The 21,493-nt window shown below is 36.6% G+C and overlaps 2 protein-coding genes across 1 annotated transcript in view; both read left to right on the forward strand.

The window, feature by feature from the left end:
- Erich1 (glutamate-rich 1) overlaps positions 1-21,493 on the forward strand; it is a gene marked incomplete at its 5' end in the record, with an annotated part of 52,793,804 nt that overhangs the window by 31,832,543 nt on the left and 20,939,768 nt on the right.
- Sgcz (sarcoglycan zeta) overlaps positions 1-21,493 on the forward strand; it is a 1,078,171-nt gene that overhangs the window by 958,030 nt on the left and 98,648 nt on the right. The window contains exon 4 of the mRNA NM_001108875.2: positions 20,828-20,915. Coding sequence (NP_001102345.2) covers positions 20,828-20,915 — 88 coding nt within the window. The remainder of the gene's footprint in view (positions 1-20,827; positions 20,916-21,493) is intronic.

Raw genomic sequence — 21,493 nt, forward strand, 5'->3', positions numbered from 1 at the left:
TAGTTTGTGCTGCCCAAATATTCTTGTATGTGTGGCCTCCCTCTGGAATCTGTTTTACCAAGGACTACACTCTTACAGAAAATAGACCATGCTCACAACAGTGAAATATTACCAATAGTTTCTTCACTAGGAGTAGAAACTGGTGTGTTATCACTCTCTGCATGTTGGGATATTGTGTTGTCATAGGCTTCCATGGGTCTTGGGCACGCTGTCACAAGCCCTGTAAATTCATAAGTGCATCATCCATTCTGTATCCCAAAGACACTGTAGTGATCTACTGACCATAGACATTCTTTCTACACCCTCTTCTGCATGATCCATGAGCCTTTGCAGGAGAGATTGCATAATAAATATACGTCTTATTTGGAGCACACCATTGCTAGTCCCCTAGTTGTCATCTAAGCCAATTGTGAGTCTGTCACTATCAAACACAATTGTCTGATGATGCTTGAAAGATACCTTAATCTGTATATTTGATGATAACTCATTAGGAGTTGGTTTGATTCTAAAATAATTTACAGCACACTATTAGTAGATTCTACCCTAGAATGTATACATTGTGCATCCAAGTGTTCTCTGACTGATAATGATGCCATCTTTATTGGTTTCATCTTATGGAGTTGGCCTGACATTCTAAAAGAATGTAATTGGATAACCTCCTGTTTGTTCCAGTATTGCGTCGATGTCTTCGTTTTTCTCACTCAGTCATGATTGTACTTGACAGCAGCCAGAGATGACTAATATTAATGTTTACTTTTCTCTTTTACTAGTGTGCATAGCACTTTACAACCAGTAGAAATGTAGAAATGAAGCTATATATATATATTTTTCACACTATGAGATCTTTGCTCCATGCAAAGTTGATTTTGTTTTTTGAAATGATAGATGTTGATATAATTTCATTTTTCTATATGTGGATACCCAGTTTTCCTAGCATAGCTTGTTTTAGATGCTGTCTTCCATCCAGTATGTAATCATGAAATCTTGTCAAACAACAGGTGGCTATAACTTTGTGCACAGATAACTGAGTCTTATGTTTTATGTCATTGTGTCATTGATCTACATGGCTTTGTTGTTGTTCTAGCATCATGTTTCTATTATTAAGATAATCAAATACAATGGCTTTTAAAATCATTTATATGTTTTATTATAACTATAGGCTGATATATTTAAATCATCCCCACAACTTCAGTACATCAATGTAATCATGGTATGTGGACTTTTCTCAATGCACCTGTATTTGTTTTGCAATATTATACTTAGGCTTTTTATGTCTATGTTAATCAGGAAGATAAGACAGTAGCTTTTGATGTAGATGCATCTTTACCTAGTTTTGATGCTACTGCCTTTAAAGGAGTACGGAGGTTATCTTTCTATTTCATTATTTAATTTATGAAAAATTTAAGTATTTTTCAATGCTTTTTTGAAAGTCTGTCATAATTCTGCTATTCATATATATGAACCTGAAGACCTTTTTAATAAGAATGGTTTTTATTACTTTTTCAATCTCTCATTTGCTATGAGTTATTTTAGGTTGTTGATTTCTCCTTTGTTTAACTTTAGTAGGTGAGATGAATAGAGAAATGCATTCATTAGTTTAGGTATTTTATTATTATGATTATTATTATTAAAATTTTATTTTTCTTGTGCTATTTTGTGTATTTACATATCAAATGTTATCCCTATTTCCCCCTCTCCCATAGCCCTTCCCCAACCTGCTTCTAAGAATATGCTCCCACTCAAACCCATCTGCTCCAACTTCAACACCCTGGCATTACCTTACATTGGGGAAATTATCACCAGGACCAAGGGCTTTTCCTCCTATTGATGCTGGACAATACTTTTGACCCTGTATTTCCTCACATGAGTATTTTATTCTCCCTTCTAAGAAGGAATGAAGCATCTACATTTTTATTCTAACTGGATTGACTATAGATTTAAAATTATTTCCTGACAGGTTTTTACTGCTGTGAGCAGACACCATGACCAAGGCAACTCTTATAAGGACAATTGGCTTATAAGTTCATCAGTTCAGTCCACTATCATCAAGGCAAGAGCATGACAGCAATCAGGCAGGCATGGTGCAGAAGGAGCTAATAGCACTGCATATTTATCTGGAGGCTGCTAGAGGAAGATTGGTATACAGGCAGCTGGGGCTAGTATCTTAAAGCCGTACCCACAGTGTCACACTACTCCATCAAGGCCACAACTAAAAGGGCCTGGGCCAAGCAAGTACAAACCATCACATTTCGCTCCCTGGCCCCCATAGGCTTGTTCAACACATGAGACTATGGGAGCCATAACTTGCCATATCATAATGAAAATGTACAATTTCCAAAGTCCCTATAGTCTATAGCAATCTCAATGTTAAAATTCCCAAGTTCAAAGTCTCTTCTGAGAGTCATCCAATCACTTAACTGTAATCCCCAAAGCAAGACAGGAAACCAGATGGGCAAACTCCAAACTCTGCATCTCCTTATCTGATGCCAATTTGGTCTTTAGATCTCCAACTTGTTTTTCGTCTTTGGTGACTGCAATAATCTTCTTTCTCCTAGGCTGACTCCACTCCCTGTTAGCCGCTGTCTTTGGCTGGTATACCACAGCTATGATATCTTTCACATCTTGGAGTTTCTAAGGCAACTCAAACTTCACAGCTTCCAGTGTCTGGGATGATCTTCTGGGTTGTAACACATGATCTTCTGGGTTCCTCCAAAGGATTTGGGTCGCTTCTCCAGCTCTGCCCTCTATAGTACTCTAGGCTCTAGTTTAGTCCACTCCACTGCTGCTGCTGTTCTTAGTGATCATCCCATGGTACTGGCATCTCCAGTACATGGGGTCTTCACCTATGACTAGTCTTCACCAATAGCATTTCATAGGCCCCTTTCATGGTGCCAAGCCTCAACTCCTTTGCATGACCCATTCAGTCCAGGGCTGTCAACGGCAACTGAGGCTGCACCTTCACCAATAGCCTTACCTGGCCTCTCATAGTTTTGAGCCTCAGCTGCTCTCCAAGACCTCTTTATACCTTCAAAACCAGTACCACATGGGTAATTCTTACATCTTCCCAAGTCCAGCTACAATGCAAGGTACAAACTTGGCTATCTCTCAAATACAGTTTATTTGTATTCCTTGAAAATACTTCCCCAATTTTATGTCAGTGATGCTGGTTTCAACTTAGTAACACTAATTTCTTAATTCCAGATAACCAGCATCATTTGTCCCAGTAGTTCCTTTTAATTTTGGCTCTAAAGCCAGGACCACATGTCTGATGCTGCAGAGTTGCAGCTGCTTGCTCAGGCTGGAACATGTCCCTCCAGCTCCCTTATTCAATTACCAACTTTCTGTTTCCAATTTCCTTAGTGCCTAGGCTTGGCTGTCCTGGAATTTGCCCTGTAGATTGACCTTGAACTCAGATATCTCCATGGGTGTGCCTTCTGGCATTAACAGTATATATCACCACACCTGGATTTAACCTTTTCTTCACCTAGGACTTGTTCTGTTCCAGGCTGACTTTGTACTCAAGTCTGTTAGGCTTTGTCTCTTGGGATTAAAGAATTGTACTACTATGCCTAGACCTAAATTTAGCTGGATGGGATCTTGCCCAATGGTCAACACTCCTTTAATTTAATTTAATAGCCTTTAACATAGGATTGAGCTCCAATTCATGTCCTGGTGTCAATTTAGTACTCAAACCACTTGATTTATATTTTCCCTTTCTAAGCTTGCTATATTTCAAAATGCTCTTCATGAGACTTAACCAGAGAACAAAGTCTTTGCTGGGTTTTTTTGAGACTTCCTTTACCAATGCAATTAACATAAATCTCTTTATCTTAGCCTCAGGTATACTCTTTAGACAACAGCAAAAAGCAGCAACATTCTTCACCGAAATATCATAAAAGCAGTCTCTAAAACACATACGGAATTTCATCTCCACTGAAACCTCTTGGGTCATGTTTGAACAGCTGAAATCATTCTCAGCAACAAAGTTTTCTATATTCCTACTAGAATGACCCATTGAGCCCAACTTAAAGCATTCCATTGCTTTCCAAATCCAAAATCCCCAAATCCACATTCTTCTAGACAAAAACATGGTCAGACCTATCACAGCAGTACCCTACTCCTGGTACCAACTTCTGTTGTAGTTAGGGTTTTACTGTTTTGAATAGGTACTATGACCAATGCAAGTCTTATAAGGAAAACATTTAATTGGAGCTGGCTTAAAGGTTCAGAAGTTCAGTCCTGTATCACTAAGGCAGGAATATGACAGTATTGAGGAACACATAGTGCAGAAGGAATTGAGAGTTCTGTTATCTTCATCTGAAGCCTGCTAGGTGAGGACATCTTCCAGGCATCAAGTAATGGTCTTAAAGCCCACACCCACAGTTACACTCTACTCAAACAAGGCCACATTCCCTAACAGTACAAATCCCTGGGCCAAGCATATAAAAACCATCACATTCCCTTACAATATTTCTTTTATATGTGATATAACTAATTCTGTTATTTTGAGACCATTCTTTATTTTGAGTTATTGGGCTTTGGGTCTGTCAATTTTGTTTACTTTCACAATGAACCAACTTTTATTTCCTTAATTCTTATAAAATTTCATTGTTTTTATTTTATTAATTTCTGTTGTCACATTTATTTATTCTCATATAGTGGATTTTTTGTTAGTTTTTGCTCTTATTTTTGCAAATTCTTCAATTCCATCATTAAGTAACATATTTGTGCTTTCTTGTATTATCTATTTGAGATACGTAGAACTATGACTACCACTGTCAGTACTCCTTTGCTGTGTTCCAGATGTTTTACTGTGTTCTGCTTTCATTTTCATTTAACTACAGGATTTTTTTCTTTCATCATTTCTCCTTTGACCTACTCATCATTCATCAGCTTAGTGTCTATACATTCACATGATTACTCAATATTCTTGTGATGATGAATTTAACTTTACTAAACTGTGCCTATATAGGTTACTTGAAGTTATTTCAATATCTTTTGAGCTCCAATATGCAGTCTGTTTTAGAAAAATTTATGTGAATTTATGAGTAGTTTGAGGGTTTGGGTAGAATAATCTAGAGAAGTATACAAGTTTTATTGAATGTATGATGTCATTTAATGCTGTTTTTTCTCTGTTAATTTGTTGTTAAAATGATGTCTTTTTTGGAGAAAGTGGTATATTGACATCACCTAGTACTACTGAGTTGGAGTAATTTCAATATATTAAAATTCAGTAGTATTCTTTTTTTGTGAAGTTCAGTGCTCCAGAGTTTGGTACACAAATATTTAGGATTGTAATGTCTTCTTGTTCAATTATCCCTTTGATCAGACTGAAGAATCTTTGTTTACTTATTCTGATTCATTTTAATTTGAAGTTGACTTTAGCAAATATCTGGATATTGAATTCTCCTTGTTTCCCAGATCTATTTGCTTGGAATATTTATTTCTTTATCCTTTCTTTCTGAGGAGTCTGTACTTGATGGTGCGATAAGTTTCTTCTAGACAACAGAAAAGTAAACCCATTTCTTAATCCAACTATTATTGTTTAACTGAGGAAGTCGAAGCAATTAACGTATAAACTTGATGGTCACTGGTGTGAGTAGATTGACTTTATTTTGTTTTAACTTTGGCATTGTCTTCTGCATTGTATTTTCTATTTCAGTAATTATAAATGCCTTTTTTTTCTTTTTGTACCCTTTTGGCTATTCCACTCTTCAATCCCAAGTACTGCATTCAATATCCTCTGTAGGGCTGGTTCACCCACGTCCATGAATTCTTTTAGTGAGTTTATATTACAGACAGTTTCATTCTCCTTCAACTGAACATAGAGTTTTGCTTATTAAAGTAGACTGACTTGACATTTTTGGTCTGTGATAATTTGAAGGACATATCTTCAGTCACTTCTGCTTTTCTAGTACCTATTAGGAAGGTGTTAATCTTATAGATATATTTTTTAATGCGACTTGGTTCTCTTGCTGTTTAATACCTTGTCTTTTTTATTTATACTTAATGTGTTAATGTGCTATCCATCAAGGTTTCTTTTTGGTCAAGTCAATTTGGTATTCTATGTGCTTTCTATACATGTATGGATTAGTCTTCCTTTTAACTTGGGGCTTTTCTTGATACTGTTGAAGATATAATCTATGTCACTTACCTCATAATCTTGTGATCCTTCTTTCCACAGAATTTGTAAATGTGTTCTTTTCATGGTACTTCAAAGTTCTTGCATCTTCCCATAGTGTATTTCATTAATTTTTTTCATATTCTTTGATTTAGTGCTTTAGTTACTCTACCTTTTCTTCAAATTCTGATATTCTTTCTTCTGCTTGATCCATCCTATGGATAAACCTTTCCCCTGATTTCTTTGTATTATTTAAGATTTCAATTCTATTTTCATTTGATCTTAGACTTTCTTAAGTATATTTCTTTCTCTTCTTAATTTGGTTTTCAGATGCATAGTTGTCTTCATTGTCTCATTTAGTCAACATGGTGTGTTCTTAAACTTCATTGTCAAATTTCCTCAGGTCCTCCAGGTTTATTAATGTGTCTATTCCTGTCTTTTATGAACTCCTTGAATTCTCTGCATGCACTTTTCATTGTTCTTTTCAAATATGTGTTCGGGTTTCATCATAGTAATCCTCATGGGAGAAAATTTCTAAAGAAGAACTGAATATAGGGATAGAAACTGAGTTTAGTTTCCTATTTCTTGAATTTTTGTAGAACGATCATTGAATGTGGATCATTCTGCTGTTGGTTATGTGCCTGATGTGTGATTGTAAGTTGCTTTTGATGAATTAATGATGTTAACTTTTATTCACTATATGTTATTGTCATCTTGAAGGCTTAGTGCTAAATAAGTCTATCCTTTCTAATTTTTTCTGAACTCTGGCTGGCTGGTTCAACTCGGCTATTCTGGCTCAACATCCTCTTCAAGTAATCTGTCTTCTCTAAGCTTCTGTTTGAATTCATCTGCTTCACCTCAAACTAACTCTGGCAATTTATTCTAATCTTCTGGCTCCTTGTTATTCTTTGGTTTCAACCGCCTCTGTTGACCAACACTGAACTGCATGGACTCAGGAAGGAAGTGAACTCCCCTGCACTATACTAACTGCACTGACTCCCAACTCACTGATGCACTCACTCTTCCTTTCCTGCTTTTACATAGCTTTCTTCATGTGAGTTGGGCGTGTTCTATCTCAGACTCATTCTGTCAAATCTTCTTCTGATTCAACACTTCATCTGCCCACCATTGTTAGGGATAAGGGTGTGTCTAAAGGATTCCAGCTAGAGGGACTAGAGGTGTATACTAAGAGGATGTCTGCATTCCAGACTAATCACACAGACCTAGCAGGTGTTTGTATGTGATCAGAGCAGCCATGTTGCTAGGTAATCATTGCTCTAGAAGGAGTAGAAGCTAAGTTCTCCTACTGATGCTCTACATGTTTGGCTGATTTAAGATTAAGCATGAGGATTTTGTAGGTTGATTCTCTAAATACTCAGTGTTGATTTATTTTATTTTAATTGGTATAACAGAGTGATTCCAATCAGTTGCAACTATTACCGCATTCAAATGTGCCTACCAGCTCTGTCTTCACTGTGGAGATATGGCCCAGCTGGCTAGCTTCCTGGGAGCTCATTAGGTTTGACAGCTGCATGAGTTGTATAATCCAAACTAGGCCTGGATATTCAGTGATACGATAGTCGCAAACTATCTGAAGAGTTCACTAAACTGGGCAGGTGAATGAGCCTTGGGATGAAAGCTAAAACTTTAATTCTGGAAAGGATGTTGGAAGACTATGAAAATTTAATAGTGGGTATATCTCAGAAAATCTGTGTGCCTCATACAATTGGTCAACTTTGTGTAAATTAGTAGAATGAGGCTCAATGTATCCTAATTGGCACATCTCTAGGCTTGATATAACCTAATGATATCTTAACTAATCTGAAGTTTTGGGCATGAATGTTATGGGGAATAGTTCAGAATTGTTTTTTATAGAAAATTGAAATTTCTTTTTCTTCTTATTTCATTTGCTTAGTGTTATTCACAAATAGTTTGACCCACCAATCTTGACATGGAGAGGGAAACGATCCAAATCTATGTCCATGATTCACACAGATAGGACACCTCTTATGGTATGCTGCACTCTGAGGTTCTTTAATTGATTCATCTTAGTCGATTTTTATGCAAGTGTGCAATGCACAAAACAGAAGCATAATAGACTACTATAACCACTGTATAACACCAAGGAGACAGGCATTATCAAACAGCAACTTTAATGTACAAAAGCATTCCTAGAAGTGAATGTCACCATGGGGAAGGGGTTCAGTAAGAATATTAGACTAGAAATGAATGAAAAGTTAGCTCTTAATATACACTCTGTATATCAGGACTATTTAACAGTCTAATAAAATTATGAACCCAGGATTTGAGGACATTCTATTAACAATCCATACCACTACATTAAGAAAAAACAATTTTAATAATTAAATCATTTGCTTGCTGAAGGAAATTTAGTTTCCTAATTTTCTTGTTTTTAACTGGGTTGAATAAGAGAAGAAATAGGAAAAAAAGACTTCATCCTTGGAAGCAGAGACAAGGAATACAAATTAAACCATGTGATACTGCTTGTTCTACTTAAAAGCATTTCAGCAATCTTCCCATGAGGGGTTAAAAAGTAAAGAACAAAGTAAGGAGAGGTACCCAGACCCCTAAGGTTTCTGTGATTTCAACACAAATCTAGAGCCCACCCAAGAGTGATTCACTTCAAATGTGCTCTGTACATTTCATCCAGTCAAAGTGTTTGTTGACTGAAAACCATGTGTCATACATAACACAAACTGTAGTTGTTTAAATGTCTGCATAGAGAAATGTTACCCACAACACAATCCAGGCTTTGGATAGTTCAGTCAAGTGGAAATTTGGACACATCGTGAATAAGCAAAGCAGAATACCAACGACAAGTACTATAATAGACATCAAGCTGACTGCTTAAGGAAGTGGAGGGCAGGAGTGGAATTTTAACTAGAATAGTAGGAAGAATGCCTGGGAATGCAGCTTTGAGATGGGATTTGAAAAATGAGCATTTCAACTGTCATCCAGCCAGATAATAAGAAGTGGACATAAATTATACTATACGCAAAAAGAAACTAAAACTGAGAATGAAGAGAACAAAGAAAAATTTGAGTAAACACACATTGTGAGATGAAGCTAAGCAAGAAAAAGTGGATCATATCATAGGATACTTATATGTTACAAATATGAATTTGTCTAAAATGTAAATATTAAGAGATATTTTATTTTAATGTTAGTATGTTGACATATATTTACATTAAAAATGTTTAGAAAAGTAACACAGTATAAAACTAAGAGTGAAGAGTAAGCAAATATTGTGCATAGAGGGCAAAAGTTTGTCAGAGCCTGAGGATCGGGACTTTCCCTCTTAGGTTATGTTTCCTAGTAATAGTAGAAGATAACGCTGTGAAGCCTTATCAACACAACCATGCTAAGGTGATCTGAATAATGAAGAGACCAACAACCATGCCCAAGTGGGTGGTGGAAAGCACAAGAGGCATTAACATAAAGTACTACAATGTAAGCAGCTGTGTAAAACTGGAAGAGGAGGTGTTCCTCCTCAGAGAAGAGCCAACCAATTGGCTGTCCAGTGGTAAAGAAATGGTCAGGCCTGAAAATACACATAAATGTAATGCTATATTTACCCAAAAGGTTATATCTAGTAATACCTATGTATGTCTGCATGCGCGTGTGTGAGTGTGTGCGTGTGTGCGTGTGTGTGTGTATGTACAGGCATGCATGCATGTTGACACATGCATGTGTGCAATAACAACTAATGTAAAAAGAGGGCATATATTTGAAGGGGAGAAGGAAGTGGTATGCGGCAGGATTTGGAAGGAGGAAAGGGAAAATACTGAAATTAATTTACACACAATAATAAAAATAAATAAATTACAAGAATAGAAGACCCACAAATCTAAAGCTTCCTGATTCTGGACAAAGATGTCAAAAACACATCTTGGAAATAAGAGTCTCTAAATAAAATGGTGTCATGAAAGCTGGATATCTACATGGAGAAAAATGAAACTCAATCCTTTTCTCACCTTGCAATAAGATTAATTCCACCTGAAACAAAGCCTCATTGTTAAGCCTGGACTTCTGAAACTCTGGATAGGTACTGTCAGAATACAGGTAATCATACAGGCACAACTAAAGGCATTTTGAATAGGACTCCAGTTGTTAAGGCAATAGAGCCAACACTTGACCAATCTCACAAAATTAAAAATGAATTTTAATGAAACCATATCCACTATGAATGAACAGGACAGAGGAGTTAAATCCTTATTAGCTCAACATCTGTCAGAGGACTGTTGTCTAAGATGTATAAAATTAATAGACTATAAAAGAAGAAAGCAAAAATCCTAATTAAGAGTGGTATTAGGAACAAAATGGGAATCTCAAGAAGAAACATGAATGGTTAACAAGTCCCTTCAATATCCTTAGCCACCGTAAGAAAGCAAGTGAAAGATCTTTATGACAAGGACTTCAAGCCTCTGAAGAAAGAAATGAAAGAATTTCTCAGACCTCCAATGGTTATGGATTGGCAGGATTATTATAGTAAAAATGTCCATCTTGCTGAAAGCAATCTGCAGATTCAATGCAATCCCAAACAAACTTCCAACTCAATTCTTCACAGAGTTAGAAAGAGCAATTTGCAAATTCATTTGGAATAAGAAAAATCCCAGGATAGCAAAATTATCCTCAACAATGAAAGAACTTCTGACAGACTCACCATCCCTGACCTCAAGCAGTATTACAGAGCAGTAGTGATAAAAAACTGCACGGTATTAGTACAGAGACAGCCAGGTAGATCAGTGGAATAGTATTGAAGACCCGGAAATGAACCTGCATACCTATGGTCACTTGATCTTTGACAAAGTACCTAAAACCATCCAGTACAAAAAAGATAGCATTTTCAACAACTGGTGCTGGTTCATCATATAGAATAGTGCAAATTGACACATTCTGATTGCCCTGTACCAAGCTTAAGTCCAAGTGGATCAAGGACCTCCACATCAAATCAGACACACTCAAACTAATAGAAGAAAAAGTGGGGAAGAGCCTCAAACACATGGGAACAAAACAGAAATGGCTTATGGTCTAAGAAAAGAATCAACAAATGGGACCCCATAAAACTGCAAAGCTTCTGTAAGGTAAAGGACACTGTCATTAGGACAAAATGGCAACGAACAGATTGGGAAATATCTTTACCAATTCTAGATCCAATAGAAGGCTAATATTCAAAATATATAAAGAACTGAAGAAGTTAGACTCCAGAGTGCCAAATAACCCTACTGAAAAGTGGGGTACAGAGCTAAACAAAAAATTCTCAGCAGAGGAATATCAAATGTCTGAGAGGCACCTAAAGAATGGTTCAGTATCCTTAGTCATCAAGGAAATGCAAATCAAACCAACCCTCAGATTCCACCTCAAGCCAGTCAGAATGGCTAAGATCAAAAACTCAGGTGACAATAGATGCTGTTGAGGATGTGGAGAAAGAGGAACACTCCCCCATTGTTGGTGGGATTGCAAGCTGGTACAATTACTCTGGAAATCAGTCTGGAGGTTCCTCAGAAAATTGGACAGTGCACTACTTGAGAACCCAGCTATACCACTCCTGGGCATATGCCCAAAAGATGCTGCAACATACAAGGACACATGCTCCACTGTGCTCATATCAGCCTTATTTGTAATAGCCAGAGGCTGGAAAGAACCCAAATTCCCTTCAACAGAGGAATGGATACAGAAAATGTGGTACATCTACACAATGGAGTACTACTCAGCTATCAAAAACAATGACATCATGAAATTCATAAGCAAATGCATCCTATGACCTGAAACATATCATCCTGAGTGAGGTAACCCAATCACAAAAAAGCACACATGGTTTTCACTCACTAATAAGTGGATAGTATCCCAAAAGTATGAATTACCCAAGATACAATCCACAGACCACATGAAGCTCAAGAAGAAGGAGGACCAAAGAGTGAATGCTTCAGTCCTCCTTAAAATGGGGAACAAAAATATTCATAGGAGGGGATATGGAGACAAAGTTAGGAGCAGAGACTGAAGGAATGGCCACTCAGAGTCTGCCCCACCCGTGGATCCAGCCCATATATATATACAGCCACCAAAACTAGACCATATTGATGAAGTCAAGAAGTGCATGCTGATAGGAGGCTGATATAGCTGTCTTCTGAGAGCCTCAGCCAGAGCATGTCAGATACAGAGCAAATGCTAGCAGTAAACCATTGATCTGAGAAAGGGGGCCGTGTTGGAGGAATTAGAGAAAGGATTGAAGGAGCTGAAGGGTCTTGCAACCCCATAAGAACAACAATACCAACCAACCAGAGCCCCCAGGGACTAAACCACTACCCAAAGACTACACATGGATGGACCCATGGCTCCAGCTGCATATGTAGCAGAGGATGGCCTTGTTGGGCACCAATGGGAGGAGAAGTCCTTGGTCCTACAAAGGCTAGACTCCTTCAGTGAGGGGAATGTCAGGGTGGGCAGCAGAAATGAGGGATGGTTTGGGAGGGGGAACACCCTTGTAGAAGAAGGGGAGGGGAATGGTATAGGGGGTTTATGTCCTGGAAACCAGAAAAGGGAATAACATTTGAAATATAAATTAAAAATATCCAATTTAAAAAAGTCCCCAGGAAGAAAAAACAAGGTGGGGAGGGGCTTAAAGAACTGCAAAATCAGGAAATAATGTTTTAACTCTTTGAGATGACTTTCATCTAAAATAAAAATTAAAAACTTTGATGAAAAAGAAAGCAAATTTAAATAACGTTGAGAATTTGTTATTTCAATCATAATATGTATTATAATGAAAAACAAAGGCACTATGAGCGTTGGTAAGAATGTAGAGAAGATCCACTATTAGAGGTTATGTAAGTTTGTACATCTCCTATTTAAAACAATATAAAGTTTCCCCCAAAAGTTAAAGATTTCTACCATATGACCCACCTCTATTGCTCCTGGAAATATTCAAAGTATCCATACACGATTACAGAGACAAGCACCTCTTTGTGTTTATTACTCCTCTACTCATGACCCTAGAAAATTGCACCTGCCTAGAGGTTCATCAAAGAGGAATGAATAGTGAACATGTAATACTTACAGAGAATGGAATTTTATTAAGCAGTATAGGAGAAAGAAAGTATAAAATGTTTAAGAAGCCATCACTCTTAAAGAGAGCAAAAAGTAGAAGGGAGAAAAACTAAGGAGAAATGATGTAATTATATTAAATCACAAAAACTAAAAGAAAACTTTACAAAAAACTGTAGATCTTGAAATATTCTAAGTGAGGAAAGCAGGCTGAGGGAATAAAGTCTGTCATTCTTTATGTCCTGATAATAATTAAAACTTTTGAAGTACTGTGCTTAACATTTAATAAAAGCAGATTACTACGTTAGTGATGTTTGTGGTATAACACTTGACTATTTAGTCACTTTTAATGTAGTTATTGACACATGTAATTCCACTTAATAATCCTCCCTCATTTTTAAAGCAATTATAAAACATGTAAGAGGATAATACTGTTTGTTTTAATGTCTAATAGTAGATATTAGTGTCCTCTGATTTAAAGTACAAGGATAGAAGAAACATTAAGAAATAATATAAGGAAATAGATACAAAGAAGGTATAAATGACCCTCATTTTCTCATAGCGGGGCCCATGGAGAAACAGCCACAAGAGAACACAAATGGTCTATTAAAATCTTTGTTTCGAGTAAGGTTTCCTACATATCTTTTCTTAAATAAAGAGTAGATTTTGCTGGAGAAGCAGAATGGAAAACATAACTACTAGCAACTACTCAGCTGCGTGGAATTGTATGATTTCATATCTCCTGTTAGATAACTCACTGAGTTGTCACATTTTTAATCACATATGCATTTATTCGTAATACAGTAAATATTATATAAAAGGTTATAATTTGGTCCTAAGATGCATCCGTAGTGGCCCTAGTCTCAAAGTAAACACTGTTCAGATTTATAGGGAAAAAGAAGGCACTGATTTGGCAGTGAACATGCTGTACTCGTAGGAACTTCATTGGCTTAAAAGAACTAAAAAATTGGAATGGCATAATAATGCAGTTTTATCCACATGAGTCTATTGTAGAGAACTGCTCATCACCTCTGATAGCTCTGTTTATAGTTCTAGTAAGTACAAAGATTGCTGCTGCTACCCTAGTAAAAATTTAATCTGGATATAAAAATTTAATTCTGAGAGGAAATTTAGTGGAATAAGTAGAATGGAGCTGAGCCAGGGATAGAACTTCAATAGGCTCCCTATGGTGAGGGCAAAGTGAGCTGACATGTTGCAAACAAAAATGTACAATGATTAAACCAGCAGTCCTAACACGTCTATTCCTGTATTAGATAAAGAGGAACTGCCTACTGGCTGTTGACTTTTAAATTTACTTTACATTGGTCTCAGGTTCTTTCATACAGCAATAATTCTTACAATAATTTCACAGCCCATCACTTAAACACACCAATATGATATCCATTTCATTCTACTTATACTCATATGTGTTCATTTTAAGTAAGTCTAGTAACTCAAGGGAAGGCAAATAATCGCATAAGTCTTATGAATCTAAAAACCGATACACATCAAATACTTGGAAATAATGTAAATGCAAATTCAGCTAAACAACTATTCACAACTGTTGAATTATGAGAAACATTTAGTTTTTTTTCTTTCCTGCTTTCTATTTTTTTTAATTTAATCTCTTTTTACAGTCCAGACTTTACGCTCCTCCCGATCCACACTCTGAGAGTTCCACATCCCATACCTCCCTCCCCCATCTCCATGAGGATGTCCCCACCACCCCACCAGACCTCCCTAATCCCCGGGGCCTGCAGTCTTGAGGGTTAGGTGCATCTTCTCTGAGTCCAGGCCCGGGAGTCCTCTTCTGTGTATGTGTTGTGGGTCTCATATCAGCTGCTGTATGCTGTCTGGTTGATGGCTCAGTGTCTGAGAGATCTCAGAGTCCACGTTAATTGAGACTGCTGATCTTCTTATCGGGCCACCCTCCTCCTTAGCTTCTTCCAGATTTTCCCTAATTCAACCACAGGGGTCAACAGCTTCCGTCTACTGCTTGGGTGTAAATGTCTGCATCTGGCTCAGCTGCTTGCTGGGTGTTTCATGGACAGTCATGATAGGCCCGATTTTGTGAGCATAGTAATAGTATCAGGCCTTGGGACCTCCACTTGAGCTGGATCCCAGTTTGGGCCAGTCTCTGAAACACCTCTTCTTCAGGCTCTTCTCCATTTTTGTCCCTGCAGTTCTTTCAGACTGGAACAATTCTGGGTCACAGTTTTTGACTGTGGGATGACATCCTCATCCTTCTACTTGATGCCCTACCTTTCTGCTTGAGGTGTGTTCTACAAGTTACCTCTCCTCACTGTAGGGCATTTCATCCAAGGTCCCTCCCTTTGATTCCTGAGAGTCTCTTACCTCCTAGGTCTTTGGTACATTCTAGAGGGTCCCCTCACCTCCTACCTCCTGAGGTTGCTTGTTTCCATTTTTTCTGCTAGCCCCCAGGATTTCAACCCTATTCCATCCCACCCAATACCTGATCATGTTTTCTTCTTTCCCTCCCTGTCCCCTTTCCCACCCTGGTCCCTCTCTCTCTCCCCCTCCTGTGATTTGTTTCTTCATACTGTCAAGTAGGATTGAGGCTTCCTCACTTGGGTCTTTCAGCTTGTTAAGCTTTTTGAGTTCTGTAGATTGTATCCTGGGTATTCTGTATATTTTTAGGCTAATATCCACTTATTAGTGATTACATACCATGCATGTCATTTTGGGTCTGAATTACCTCACACAGGATGATATTTTCTAACTCCATCCAATTTGCCTGCAAAGCTCAGGATGTCTTTCTTAATAACTGAGTAATATTCCATTGTGTAAATGAACCACGTGTTCTGTGTCCATTCTTCTGTTGTGGGACATCTGGGTTGTTTTCAGCTTCCGGCTATCAAAAATAAGGCTCCTATGAACATAGTGGAACATGTACCCCTGTGGCATCTTCTGGGGATATGCCCAAGATTAGGATAGCTTTGTCTTCAGGGTTCTATTTCCAAGTTCCTGAGGAATCTCCAGATTGATTTCTGGAGCGGTTGTACCAGTTTGCAATCCCACCAGTAATGTAGGAGTGTTCCTCTTTCTCCACATCCTTGCCAACATGTGCTGTCACTTGAGTTTTTGATCTTAGCAATTCTGACTGGTGTGAGGTAGAATCTCAGGGTTGTTTTGATTTGCATTTTCCTGATGACTAAGGATATTGAACAATTTTTAGATACTTCTCAGCCATTCAATATTCCTCAGCTGAGATTTATTTGTTTAGCTCTGTACCCCATTTGAGAAGTATGTTGTAATTCTGATAGGGTTGCCTTTATATGTTTCTTGGCCCTTTTCCCTTGCAGTTTTTAATATTATTTCTTTGTTCCGGGCAATTAGGGTTTGATTATTATATGATGAGAGGATTTTCATTTCTGGTCCAATTTATTTAGTGTTCTATAGGCTTCTTGTACATTTACGACCATCTCTTTCTTTAGGTTGGGTAAGTTTTCATCTATGATTTTGTTGAAGACATTTTCAGGTCCTTTGAGCTGGCAATCTTTACACATGTCTATCCCTATTATTCTTAAATTTGGTATTTTCATTGTGTCCTATATTTCCTGGATGTAGGTTTCTTTTTAAAACCAAATTATTATTTTATTAATATTAAATTATTAATCATTATCATATTTCTTTCGTTATTTATTTTTGAGATTTTATTTTAAATACAAGTTTTTCCCTTCCCTCTCCTCTCTCAATACCCTTCCACATAAATCTCTTTGCTCTCCATCAAAACTATCACCCCCTTTTTAAATCATAGTACGCTTTCAAATTATCTACATTGGATTTTATTACTACAAAAACACAAATATTTTATGTGTATACATGGGATGTACAAGGTATCTTCCATGTGTAGCTATCCAAAACAGTAGTATTCTTACTGGATATAATAAGCACTTGTCTGAAACAGTACTTACTAGATAATCTGTGCTGTTAACAAAATATTAACATGTAACATAATAGAAATGATCTAGTTGATTTAAAGTGATTTAATGTTTTCAATGATGGCTGTCTACACTACAGGAATACTCATGGAGAAATGACTAGATGTATTTTTTTTACATATTTCTTTTTCTTTTTTTTTTTCTTTTTCGGAGCTGGGGACTGAACCCAGGGTCTTGCGCTTGCCAGGCAAGTGCTCTACCACTGAGCTAAATCCCCAACCAATTATTTTTTAAGATTGTTATAGGATTACATCATTTCCTCTTTTCTCTATTTTGATGCAGAAATAAAACTTCATTTCTAGATAAATAATCTAAGTTGAGTGTAGAAATGAACTGAAAGGGAACTTAGCTGTACTCATTTTATGCAACAATATCTAGAAGAATAAAAATGTTCAAATTTGGAAAATTATTTTAATAATAAGGTTGTATCAAATCTTTGAATGCATTTTAAAAACACATTTTATTTTATCTCATTTTATTTTTATTGATTATTTTATTTACATTTTGAATGTTATCCCCTTCCCAGTTTCCCCTCCAAAAACCCCTCATTTCATCCCTCTCTCCCTGCCTCCACAAGGGTGCTCCCCTACCTACCCACGCACGCCTGCCCAACTGCTCTATCATTCCTCTTTGCTAGGGCATCAAGCCTTGATAGGACCCAGGGCTTCTCCTCCAATTGATGCCAGACAAGGCCATACTCTGCTACATAAAGGTATGGATGTGAGTGTTGTAAATGTGGAATATTGGCATATATATATAGATTAGATAGATAGATAGATAGATAGATAGATAGATAGAGATATATTATCTTTGATCATTTCCATTCATACCTGCATATAGTTAGAATAGTTCAAAATAGCATTAGAAAAGTTCTAATATAATATAAACCCATGCATAATGAAACAAAAAAATCAAATCCTAATATTTAGTGGATAGGTGATGTATATATAAAATAATATATTATGAAGCATACAGATTTAAAACAGTATAACTAATACTCATGTGTATGAGAAAATGTGATATTTGTCATTTTTCTCCAGTTTACCTCACTTACAATTATTGTTTCTAGCTCAATCTATTCATATGAAAATTTCATAAATCATTATTTCATGATGGACAGCTGAATGACAATCTATTGTGTAAATGTACCACATGATTATCCGTTAATCGGCTGATAAACAACTAGGTTGTTTCTACTGCGTGGCTATGATAAACCAAGCCAATAATGAACTTGGTTGAGCAAGTATCTCTGTCAGACATGGTAAATTCTTTGTGTGCATTCTCAAGGGTGGCCCAGCTGCATGTTGTGGTAAATGTATTTTCATCTTTGGAGCCAGTATCTGCTCTCATTCATTTTATCAATGATAACCATTTTTACTTATTTTTACCAGATTACAATAGCTACATTACCCCCTTCCCTTTTCCTCTATCCATGCCTTCCCGTGTATACACCTTGCTTTCTTTCAAATTCTTGGCCTCTATGTTTTAGTTATTGTTTTTGGTGGTAGTGGTATGTGTACATATACATTTCTGACTGCGTACAAATATGACCTGAACAAAGGAGACACCAGTAGACGTGTTAACAGGATGGGGAAAGTCATGGCCATTCTGATTGTGGTAAGGTGTCTAACCCAAGTAGTTCTAATTTTCATTTCTCTGCTGGATAAGGACATTGAATACTTTCTATTTATTTCTTAGAGGTGTGTTTTCCTCTCTTGAAAAATATTTATTTAATTTTATACTCCATTTGTAAATTGAGTCATTTGTTTTCTTTTGTCTAGGTAACTAGTAAGGGACCAGGGAGTAAAGAGGTTCTTCAAAGGAAGGGAATATAGAATATAATCCTATGAAATGATGTAGTTGGACTTAGAACAGGAAGATTAAAGGATGTTGGATGGTAGGTTATAACATGGAATATGAGGATGGATGACTAACAATAAATATCTTTCAAAAATCCATATTGAAGCCACTATTCTAGAAGCTTCATATAGAATTATATATATTCATATATATATATGTATATATATATATATATATATATATATATATATATATATAATAGTGTTACCATATAATGGAAGGAAACAATACCCCCAATTAGGTATCATATGCTTTTAAATACACTCCCAGCATGAAGAATGAGTTAAATATTTTGGGAAATTGGCAAAAGGAATCCTCTAGACTCCCAAAATTCTACAGGCTATAGCTAATGTTATGCCTATTCTCCATATCTTAACAGTAAAACGAGATTGGTTGCTGAAGACACCACCGTCTTATGGCATTGAACAGGGAGAAGTCTAGCTTCACCCATTCTGGGTAACAGTCCTAGTGCGAGAAGATGCTATACACACTACCATAGGTGCAAATTAATCATCAATCTCAACAAGTTATGGCCCTGCAAGCTATAATAACCACCTATATACTGATTGCTACAAAAATTGCCATAGTGATAGGAAAATAAAAAATCTATTTCTTTTGGAGTAATGGTCCATTTTATGCAATAGGATGCATTTCTGATACTGTTGAAAAGGCTAAGAATTGGAGACTACAAAGGTCATCAACCCTACAGAACACACAATATGATTATCTTCTAAAGAAACATACAATGGAAATGACACCTGCAACATAGTACTATATGCACAGATGTGTATCACTCAACACTTACCAGGGTGTCTTCTTGCCCTGTAGGTGGTAATTGGTAGAGTCCCACAACTGGGCAGTGAGCAGAAAAGGAGAGACTGAAATGCTTATTCCTGAATGGGATATTTTTTAACACATTCCTGACCTCAAAGCATCTAATTGGACACATAAAAATAACCACAATGGGAAAGAGAGAAAGGGGAGGAAGAGAGAGAGAGAGAGAGAGAGAGAGAGAGAGAGAGAGAGAGAGAGAGAGAGAGAGAGAGAAGGCTTCAGGAACCCAACTTGAATACCGTTTACTTCTTTGCCTCAGCCACTGTACAATTCACAGAAGATTCCCATATGGGCAAGATGAACAAGGTAGTAAAGACTTCAGTGATAAGTGTGTAGGCTTCTAAACTTCATCAACACATAGCAAATACTATTTGCTCTAGAAGAAATAATCGGTGTGCAGCTGTGTAAACCTGATTGCCATAGACTATGTCATTTTTGGACTCAATTCAGTAAACTACAAGAAGATAAAGATGATGTGTTGTGAATACACAAGACAAGTAAACTGTACATGTGATAAGAATACTTGTCATATCCTCTATGTGGATAGAAAACTTATGAGTTGAATCAACCAGTATATACAGTGATCAGAAGAGATAGATTTGAGGAAATACTTAATAATTAAGACTGAAAGTTGCCTAGACATTCCCATTGAAGCTGCATGGATTATCTGTGCCAGCAAGCATATGTATCATTAAGAAAGGCTTCTTTCTTTCTATACCCTTGGTTACAACCATAAATTGAATTGGATCTGCTGCCATCAGATGGTTAATACCTGGGTATAAACATTGAAGAATTCCTTTCGACTGTAAAGTTATTTTGAGACACCATCTTTTTATTCAGTTCAAGCAAATGTCAATGCAATTTGCCTATTGATTTATTGATATAAACTTAGATAACATGCACAGAGTGATTTCACGTGTTCTTACTACAATGGTGTTTTTGTTTGATTTTGTTTTTGTTTGTTTGTTTCATACATATTTCTTAGGACAGTCCATTGGTCTTACAGTCTGACAGAAACGTAACAGTGAATGCAAGAAACCACATGGGGCAGCTCACGGGACAGCTGACAGTCGGTGAGTGTTTGGAGGTAAAGCTTGCTCATTCTGTCTTCTACATTCAGTGGTCAAGTTGAAATCCTTGCAACTGTGTTACATTTCTAATGATAGGCAGACCTGTCATTGCCTCCCATTTGACTTGCACATGATCTAATGTGGCCCTGAGTTAGTTATAAATTCCAAAAGTGAGTAGTTATTAGTTGGTATGGTACAGCGGGACTAAATTACAGTGTCTATGGTAATCATTACGCCTAAATTAAAAACGTACACATTATTCTAAAGTATATTCATGGTATATCAAAATACATTTAGAAAACACATGAGGTTGTATGACAGCCAGATGTAACAACATGATGTCTATGTATCTTTTATTTTACAAGAGTAATTTTCTGATGAGAGATTATATATACGTATATGTATATATATAAACAATTTTATATTTCATTATTGTAGTATCAGTACTTTCACTTTCTGACAAATCTTTTTGTTGAGATTTTATATGAAGGATTTAATAATTTAAATACAAATTAAAGAAAATAATACTAATTTTGTTTGCTTACTTCTTTTGTTTACTGATAGAAAGTCATGTAGGCTAG

The sequence above is a fragment of the Rattus norvegicus genome, chromosome 16, assembly GCF_021556685.1.
Source record: "Rattus norvegicus strain SHRSP/BbbUtx chromosome 16, alternate assembly SHRSP_T2T, whole genome shotgun sequence".
Classification (NCBI taxonomy): domain Eukaryota; kingdom Metazoa; phylum Chordata; class Mammalia; order Rodentia; family Muridae; genus Rattus; species Rattus norvegicus.